Source organism: Apaloderma vittatum, unplaced genomic scaffold (assembly GCF_000703405.1).
Source record: "Apaloderma vittatum isolate BGI_N311 unplaced genomic scaffold, ASM70340v1 scaffold21606, whole genome shotgun sequence".
NCBI classification, from domain to species: Eukaryota; Metazoa; Chordata; class Aves; order Trogoniformes; family Trogonidae; genus Apaloderma; species Apaloderma vittatum.
Window position 1 is genome coordinate 1 of NW_009721513.1, and position 9,767 is coordinate 9,767.

General features: G+C 38.7%; 1 protein-coding gene across 1 annotated transcript in view; it reads left to right on the forward strand.

Annotated features, from left to right (window-relative positions):
* Window positions 1-917: 917 nt before the first annotated feature.
* Window positions 918-9,767, forward strand: part of PER3 (period circadian clock 3) — a 16,149-nt gene continuing 7,299 nt past the window's right edge. Inside the window, exons 1-13 of the mRNA XM_009871428.1 lie at window positions 918-1,067; window positions 1,671-1,786; window positions 2,641-2,842; window positions 3,848-3,896; window positions 4,459-4,601; window positions 4,978-5,056; window positions 5,791-5,897; window positions 6,145-6,301; window positions 6,903-7,008; window positions 7,437-7,562; window positions 8,301-8,427; window positions 8,933-9,077; window positions 9,663-9,763. Of these exons, the coding sequence (XP_009869730.1) occupies window positions 953-1,067; window positions 1,671-1,786; window positions 2,641-2,842; window positions 3,848-3,896; window positions 4,459-4,601; window positions 4,978-5,056; window positions 5,791-5,897; window positions 6,145-6,301; window positions 6,903-7,008; window positions 7,437-7,562; window positions 8,301-8,427; window positions 8,933-9,077; window positions 9,663-9,763 (1,573 nt within the window). The 5' untranslated portion in view covers window positions 918-952. The remainder of the gene's footprint in view (window positions 1,068-1,670; window positions 1,787-2,640; window positions 2,843-3,847; window positions 3,897-4,458; window positions 4,602-4,977; window positions 5,057-5,790; window positions 5,898-6,144; window positions 6,302-6,902; window positions 7,009-7,436; window positions 7,563-8,300; window positions 8,428-8,932; window positions 9,078-9,662; window positions 9,764-9,767) is intronic.

The window sequence follows — 9,767 nt, forward strand, 5'->3', positions numbered from 1 at the left end:
TCATTGACCCTCTTGTGGCTTCCATATATACTTAATCTAAAAAAGACTGCATTTAGCAGTAGAAAAGCGGAAATTACTTAAATAATGCTTTTCCCAAAATTTTCACATCACTGAGTTTCTGAAACTTCTTTTTAATTAAAAATAAGAAAGCTTAAGAACTATATGCAACATTGAACTGGTGCATAACGTTACCATGAAATGCTTGCTTGAATTTATTTAGTGATTTATGTAGTAAGAGTATGATACTAATAAAAATGCCAAATGGACAAAAGTCATTTTAAATAACAGCATTCGTATCTCCTCTGTGGGATTACAATATCTGCCATGTAAGGACATTGAATGCTTACTTTTCAGTGAATGAAATAAATAAAATTAAGAAGAGGGAGACTTTGCTTGTTAATAACCGTGTAGCTGTTGAGACCAGCAACTCTGTTAAAAGTGTAATGAAGATTCCAAATCACTTGAAGAAATAAGTTTTTGCCTGAGGTATATTTTGAGGACCTCATGTTACCCTCAGGTGCTTACAGTCAGATGCAAACTTCGAGACTAGAAAGTCTTACGTACGTAAAGAATCAGCATCTATTCATGATTTCAATACCAGTGAGATTGAGATGATCTACAGTAAACATCACCTTATTTTTAGTTGCTAATCATCTTGGCAAGCAGATGGGTTATGATGTGACTTGGCCATCTATGATGTGTTGGACTTGGAAAGGAGGAAGGTAGAGGAGGAAAAATTAAATGGGAAAGAAGTGAGAAAGATAAGAAAGGAAATGAAGCGAGTGAGCATCAGGATGTTTCCACATACTGTGTGACTCTGCAGCCAAGCCCATTCATATAATAATTTTAATTAGCTGACAGAAAAGAAGCTCCTCTGTCAGAAGTTTCTGGTAGAGTTTAACCTCTGTTTTACAGTGAGCAGCTAAATTGGAGCCAGTCTCGCAGAGATCTGATGATGATGATCCAAGAAATGAAAAGCTGCTTACCTGAAGAGAAAAGGAGTTCCAGCAAGCCCAGTACCATCAGTGCTCTCAACTATGCTTTGCAATGTGTCCAACAGGTCCAAGGTATGTGTGGAAAAAAATCTGGAAGCGTAGAATCTATACAGCAGCTTGGCTTGGCTAGATGTGTCTGGCAACACATAACATTAAATCGAAGCATTCCAGTTGTCCTGCAAACAATTGACTTTCTGAAGCACTGTGGCTAGTTGTTGTTGGTTTTTTTAAATATTGTTATCTTTTCTATTGAAATGCCCACCTACTGCTTCTCTTGTCTTCAGAATCCTATAGCTAATAGGTGCCTACTAATAACTTTCTGTATATGTTGAAAAAAACCATTCCTGTCCCACTTTGAAAAATTATTGGATAATTTCTGTTTTCCGACTGAACTAACTAGCTAAAATTGTTCTCTTGCCATCACATTCTGCCCTTTCTAATTCCTCATGCTCATCTTCTGTAACATAAATAGGTCACTCCAATAGTATAATCAGTATTCCGTTTTCCTTTGTCACTACACAGACCTTCCTCATGTCTCCTTGGACTTCAACAAAAAGATGACAAACGTGCAAGGGCTGTAAGAAATACTTTCAAAATAGTCTCCTTACTGACTTCCTTGTGTTTGTTTTTCTTTTTTCCTATTTGTTTTTTTTCTTTTTTTTTTCCTCCAATTAGCAAACAATGACTTTTTCCAGGCTCTGAATGACCGAAGAGTGTTTCGGACTAATGTGGTGACATACAGCATAGAAGAGTTGGTGACAATTGCATCTGAACACACTCCAAAAAACACTGTAAGGAATTTGGGCACGCTCAAGGGGTTCATCGCTTGCCATTTCATTCTCTATTTAGTCTCCTTACATTGTTTTCTGGAAACAGAAGGCATGAAGTTGAAAAGCCTGTATGTTTTAGCCAGACAGACCTTTGTGTTTTTAAAGGTAGATAAAGACTACTTCTTATCTGTGCTCACTTAGGGTACCTTCTATTTTTTTTCTTTTTTTAATTTTTTTTTCTTTTTTTTTCAAGAAGCAACAAATATCCAATGGAGAATCTTATTTGAGAATACATTTACAGCACAGTAATCTCTTGAGACAGAGTTAGAGAATTTTCAAAGGTGATCAAGTCCATAGTTGTGATGGACTTTGGTTTCTATTTGTACTCCTGGATTTAAATTTTTTTTTCTTGATTTGCAGTGTGTGTGTCATGCTTTCTGGCTCTGCTTCAAAGAAAAGGGTGTTTCTTGAGAATCAGTATTGTTAGGTGCTATATCAGAAATATTGCAAATGCTTTCTCCTCAAAAAGTTCTCAGGAGACTTTGTATTTGGAATTGTGGTGAATACTCTGAAATTTGGGGAGAGGTGTAGAGTGATAATCAGTCATTCTGGACAGTAAATTGCTGTAATCTGTTTCAGTTTTGATTGCAGACCTAGTAACATTTGTAAACCGTAAGTAAGCTGCTATAGCGTTGGGCACTGTAGTAGCTCACACAAAACTTTAATTGGACACTAACTTTAGAACACGTTTTGGAACCTCTCTCCTGGGTTGTGATGTGTGGTGATTTTGGATTGGTAGGCCGATGTGGTGTTTTATCTTTACAATATTGCTACAATGCAATAGGGAAGAATTGCCTTTAACATTTGTTTTCCAGGACACGTTTGTGGCTGTGTTTTCCTTGCTTTCTGGACGTATCGTGCATATTTCTGAGCAAGCTGCGTCCATTCTAAACTGTAAGAAGAAAGTGTTGGACTCTTCTCGGTTTGTGGAGCTGCTTGTCCCTCAGGATGTGAGTGTGTTCTACACACACACCGATCAGTCCCACCTGCCACTTTGGAACATGGAAAGTCAAACAGGTGGGACTTGGCAGTGCTCTTAAGTGTGTCTTTCTGTCTTTGCAGAATGAGGATAGAATAGTTGTTCTTTTAAATGCTTGTGCTAGCAATATGCATTGGCAACACTTGTTTCCTCTCCACTTTGAAAACTCAAGCAGCTAGTCCTAGCTGCTCTTCTAGAGGCTTAACTCTTACTTGGGGTAAGTGAAAGGCAGATACGTCCTTGTTTTGTGTACCAACTTATTCATTCCAAATACTGCTGCTTTTTAAAAAGAAACTGAAAGTCTAATTGTGAGTTTCAGGTTGTTAATCTACATCGTACTGTTGCTTGGGTGCTATGTTTTTATGGTTTGCTTGCAGCCTGCTGTAACCATGGCTCACTGAACTCAAGTTTTAAGGTGACTTGCTATTTAGTGCCCGATGTGCCTAAATGGTGACTTCTGAGTTCTATGTGGTTTGTGAGGAATTCAAATATAGCCTGTACTGTGTCATTTGCCCACCTAGCCGTGGAGCTGTTCTGGCACCAAAGCCGGGAAATCCAAAATCCTTGCTACTAAAGGATGTGAGACATCAGAGGCTGCTAACACTTACATGCTAGCGATTCCTCAACTTGGAAGTCACGTGCCTAACCCTTATGGAGTAGTTGTTATTTTCTTGCTGTGAAGTCTCATTAAGCTTTCCTCTCCCCATAGCTCTTGGCTGTAGATAGTTTTTGGTACGTGGCTCATAAAGCCAGGAATTTTTGCTTTTCTTTTCCATAGTGTGATGCACTGGAAAGACGAGGTTTTTAGATCATGTGTGTTTCCTCTGAGTTTAGTTCCAGGTCAGCTGTTTTTCCAGGAATGAGTGGGCTGGAGGAGAGGTGGGAACAGGCTGTTGAACAGCTAAAGCAGCAAGTAATAAAGAGCAGGTTGTGAGACTTCAGTCTCACCCAAAGTCTTGAGAATGCCGACTTTAGAATACTTCTCAGGTGTGACCGTTCTGAGGATATGAACTGATATTTTCAATGTGTGTTTTTCTTATTAGCTTCTCTGTATGAATATGCCCAGGTGAAATCCTTTTTCTGCAGGATCAGGCAAGTACTTTATTATAGCTTTATGTTTGTGAAGGCTGGCCAAAAAGTACAGTACTGGGCAGAAACAGTGTTTTGCTGATAGAACTGACCGGTGTGAACTCATGGAACTGTATTACAAAATTGGCTTATTGTGTCTGATATTGGCATCCAGCAAGACATTTTGAATATCTTTCCCACAGAGATTTCTAAACTTGCACAGGGACAAAAGGAAAACTGTTCATGCATGTTTCTTTCAGACGTATCAGCTTCCTTCAGTACCATTGTGCAGAAGGATGATCTTGTGAAAAATTGCTGCTCCCCTTTTTATAGTTCAAGAGTAGAGTCAAAGGGTGTTTTGCTTAAGACTGGCCAAGGCAAAACACCTACCTGGTTTTAGGGAGAGCAGGATCAGTATTGTTGAATGTGTTGGCCTTGGATTACAAGAGAGTGTGCATAGGACCTGGGGAGATTCTGATTCTCTGGGTCTGTGCTCAGCTTAGTTTTGCTGTGCAGTGCTCTCAGCCCTGGCATGAAGTACCTGAGTCTTGAAACTAGTGCATTAATCCCTTTTACTTTTCCTTAGGGGTGGTAAAGATCAAGAACAAGAAACACGTTGTTACCCATTCCGAATCACCCCGTACTTGGTCTATGTGTGTACTTCGGTCCACGTGGATGCAGAATCCTGCTGCTTGGCTTTGGCTGAGAAAATTCACTCTGGTTACGAAGGCAAGTCAGGAAACCCCAGTGAATAAACGAAGCTAAGTGTAAAATGCAATATATGAAAGTCTACTTCCTTTGTTTAGGATTTGTGCTTGGGTAGTCTCATGTGTGTAACTTCCAGTTTGTGTGTATGCATGCATGCAAGTACAGAGCATCTGTCCCTTCTTTGCAAGGTCCTTGAAACATTTGACTTCACTTTTTTTTTAATTTTGAGACAAATCTATAGCGCCTGAAAGTTTGCAGTGTTTCTGTGGGTTGCTGTTCAGAAAGTAGTGAATAATTAAGAAGTTCAGGAATCAATAACTCTCCATAGTGAGCAAAAGTAACGGGGTTTCCATCTTAGTACATATTTTGTTTCAGTAACTATTTCTTTTTCTACTAGCTCCTCGAATTCCTATGGATAAAAGAATCTTTACCACCACTCACACCCCTGGATGTGTTTTTCTTGACATAGATGACAGGTGAGATTTGAATCTTAAGACCTGTGAAGTGTGTATGGAGAGATAGCAAAAATTCCTTTGGCGATGCAGCTGGAGACCCAAGTAAAGTAGTTGAACAGTGCAGTTGGCAGTAGTTATTTAAACCAGGTAGTTTTATGTTAATCCACTCATGGAAAAACATCGAGAACTCCTTGGATATATTCACCTTCTGTTGACTTGAAATGTGAGTTAAAGAGAACTGCAGACAGTTTTTGTTATCCGGGACAGTGGGGACCCGTGCTAACACAGACGGTGGAAAACTCACGTAATGCAAAGCTGTGAGGATCATGGTGTGGAGGTACAGCTGTAGTTATCTGGGGCAGATCAATTTGGCCAGACTAAAGCTGTCTTCTGCAAAGCCACAGCAGTGTTTTTACAATTCACTTTGCAGCATCCACGTCAGATTTCTTACTGGCATTTTACCCATGACCTGTTTCTTCAAGATCCGTTTTCTTTTTTTTCTATTGCATATAGACAAGCACAAAACTGCCTGCAAATGTGAAAATCTGTTAGATCTCCAGGTGCAGAAATCTTTGTCATTGGTATTTACATGTCTGCATTGCACTGAAGGATTATTAGATAGGCTGGAAAATGTTCTGTAGCCTTAGTTCATGCCATTGTAGATTGTACATCTGGACTTCACTGAGAAGGAAAGGGTTAAGGATGTAAGTACTCAAAACTATATTGTGATCGATGGTAATGTGTTTGTGTTTCAGAGCAGTGCCTTTGTTGGGTTACTTACCTCAAGATTTAATTGGAACATCTATACTGATGTATTTGCACCCAGAAGATCGTCCTTTGATGATTGCTGTTCATCGGAAAAGTACGTACAAATGCTTTGAGAGGAATTTCTACTGGTTTTAACATTCTTTCACTATCGTATTGCTTGACATGTGGCTGATCTGAATTTTGGACAAAAATAAATGGATTAATGAATTAAAGCAACCAGTTTGAAATCAGAGCAAATTCAAACGCAGAGTTTTAAAGGACCCCAGTCATTAGTGTTTGTGGTTGCACTGCTGTGTCATAATGTAAACTAAACTTTGTTTCTTGATTGTTTTTTTTTTCAGTCCTGAAATTTGCTGGCCAACCCCCTTTTGAACATTTACCTATTAGATTCTGTACTCAAAATGGGGATTACATCATACTGGATACCAGCTGGTCCAGTTTTGTGAATCCTTGGAGCAGGAAAGTAGCATTCATCATTGGCCGACACAAAGTCCGGACGTAAGTCAGTTGTAGAACTATCTATTGAAGTGCTTTTCGTTGGATACTCTGCAAAACAAAACAGTCTCAGTACTGAATTAGAGATGTAGCATCCTGCAGTCTGTGACAACTACCTAGCATCTGTCTTGCAGCCCATTCCTTCAGAAAAGCATTAGTCTTGTCTGAATGTGCAAGTTTATTTTTCAGATGTTTCTCCTTAGTTTCCAAGAGGTCTGGAAACATGACTGCCTTCCTCTTACCTGGTTTCTTTTCTAGGAAATGGCTTTTTGGGATGGCCTTTTGACTTTTCAAAGTGGTCTTTTAGTAAAGATTTTATGGGGTGCGAATTTGTCTTCCGAGTGAAGGAGTCAGGGGGGTGCATGCTTGTCAGCCTTAACTTGTGTCACTGCTGGTGTGCTGACTTCCCTGGAGCTTCATGTGAAGCTCTGCTCTCATAGCACTGCCCCACTACCCTAGCAGTGGTGCTAGTGGAACAGATGACATCCCTTTGTGTTGATTCAGTAAAGCAGTCAAAATAAAATAATAAAGAAAAAAGTCTGTTCTGTTTATAGCTAGCTTTTCTTCATCAAATTATTAGTGAAATTTTGTTTTCTCTCTCCAGAAGCCCACTGAATGAAGATGTCTTTGCTGCAAGAAGTAAAGAAACAAGCAATGTCGAGAAAGAGATAAGAGAATTGCAAGGACAAATTTACAAGCTGCTTCTGCAGGTAAAGATGATAAAGAATTTCAAAACACTGGCTGGCCTTCTGACTGAAAGACTAAAGAAATTTGGATCCTTTTAGCAGACTGCTTTGGTGGTAGTATTTTAAGAGGTCTGAAAGGAAAGTTCTAAAAGGACACAGACTTGTGTAGCAGCGTTAAAATTACGGCTCTGGGTTTCCCACCCAATTAGAAGAAAATATTTTGTTTGACTTATTTGCCAAGTCTTTATGTTGAAAGATAAATCTGCATCCGGAAACAGCTTTAAGCACATTAGAGAATTTTTCCTAAGGAGGTGGTAGAGCCCAGAGCAATACTGGCTTCTCACTTAATTTTCTGTATTTACTTGAGGTTCTGTATTGCAAAGTCTATTCCCTTCTTTTTGTTCTCTAAGAGGATGATTTTTTTAATTACTATTTTTTTTACCCTCGTACAGCCAGTTCACAGCAACGTTTCCAGTGGTTATGGAAGCCTTGGAAGCAATGGCTCTTATGAGCACTATATCAGCATAGCATCTTCAAGTGACTCCAATGGGAATTGTGCAGAGGAAGTACAGGAACCAGTAAGTCTGGAAATGTGTCAATGCCTGCAGAGTTGTAAAAAACACAGTTTTAAAAACAAAACTTTTTCCTATATATGTATGCACTACTCATCATGAATTTACTGAAGTGGGAAGGTACAACTGTGTTCAAGCTAAATGTATTTAAACTGGTCAATTTTAGAATGATGGCTTTTGGTTTTTGCTTAGTTTTTCTGACTAAAATGACCAAATAACTACTATGGTGGTTAACTACAGTAAATGGGGGACTTGCTCAGGATCGACCTTCTCAAAGAACCAGTGGACTCAGAGAAGAAAGTGGAAGAACATGCAACTAGAAAGACGATTGATGCATGTGGAGGGGCTTCTGTTGGCTTGGGATTTTCTGTTTTGTTTTAAAAAGGGCATTAGAGGTACAGTGTAGACTGCTATAGAAGAGAGTGGCAAAAGTCCTGGCCTAAAACAAGCATTGCAATTACTTAAAGTCCTTGTGAAGCTCCTGGGTAAGTCGTCAGCTTATTCACACTTGCATTGGGGTTAAAACATTCAAATTATGAGGCTCCTTGAGCTTTATCATAGTTAATTTTATTAACCATGATAATTAGTTAGATTTGTTGAATTTACCAAAACCATTAGACACTAGGCTTAGGCTGAGAGTCCCTTTCAGTTTGGACACTACAGGAACCCAAGCCTGTCTGAATGATCTCCTATGGCCTCTTTCTGTTAATTTTATTCTGACTTCACATTTTCACGTATCTCAAGATGACATTGCAACAAGTTTGTGCAGATGTCAACCGAATAAAGAATCTGGGACAGCAGCTGTATATTGCATCAAGGAGCAAGCTACAGAATGGAAATGAGCAGGTTGTGAGCTCAGACATGCTGGGAGGTACGTAAATGTAATTATGATCTCTAAGGTAATATGAACTCCTGTAGATCTATAGCTATGAGTTTGGCTGGCTGACGGTATGCTGAAAAACTTAAGATAGCATTTTAGCATGGCTTAAATGTGGGAAGTGTTTTGGTTTGGGTTTGCTGGGGGTTTTTTAAAGAAAAAATAACCAACCAACCAAACAAACAAACAAAAACCCAAACCCCACCCTCCAGAAAAACTCAACAGATGCAATAACTTTTTAACTGGTCCCCAAAATATGGAGGAATATATCTGTCTCTTTCTAGGTTAACAAATTTGTACTTTTTTCAACATTTTCTAGTGAAAATGCAGACTCGATATACAGAATAACTTAGTAATAAGAGCTGTGCTGTCATAGGCCATTATGTCCCTGTATAATATACATGTATCCCGCTCTGTGTGTGTGTGTGTGTGTGCATCTCCATGGGTATAGTGTTTAGATGCCTTTAAGAGAAGTCTTTGAGGATTTCTTCTTTTCTAGGGAACAGGCACACTGCTTCCTGTTTTCTTCAGACATTGAGAAGTGATAGCACAGAAGAAACAGGCAACACATTTTATGACGATTCAAAGAAGACTCCGCATATTCCTTCCTATCAGCAGATCAATTGTGTTGATAGTATTATCAGGTAATAAACTATGAATTGAATTTAGTAATACAAGCTTCAGTTTAATTGGCGGAAGGTAAATATCCAAGCAGCCTACCTTGGTATAAACTGTATGGGGTTTGAGTTGTGAGATAAATATGGGTTTATAAAGTTTTCTGTCAGTCAGTCTGAATTACATAATAATGAAAAATTTAGTACCTAAGATTGTGTTTGCAGCTATTGACATTTGACTACTGCTAGTTTCATCATTGCTGCAATAAGAGTTTAAGATAATTTTGATGGGCATAGTGTGTGAATGTCTTCTAAATATATGCTTTGACAACCTCCCTTTAAAACAGAAAGTTGACTAAAACGTCAGTATTTTTTTAACTCAGTGGATAATATCATCTTTTTTTCTTTTTTTCTCTTTTTTTCTTTTTTTCAATGGGTAGATTTTCTTTAAATACTCCTTGGAAAGCAGATATATGTCCAGAGCTTCCTGCAGTGAATTTAAAATACTAGTTAACAGCCCCTGGATCTCCATTTTGGATTGTTCAAATGTTTATCTCTCCAAGTGGAGAAAAAGAAAAAGTAGGGAGAGCTTCCTGTGATATGTTTTTATTTCAGATATCTAGAGAGCTGCAGTATTCCAGCACTGAAAAGGAAATGTAAATCTTCTGCAAATACATCATCGTCATCTTCAGAAGATGACAAGCAAGGCCAGCAAAGTCA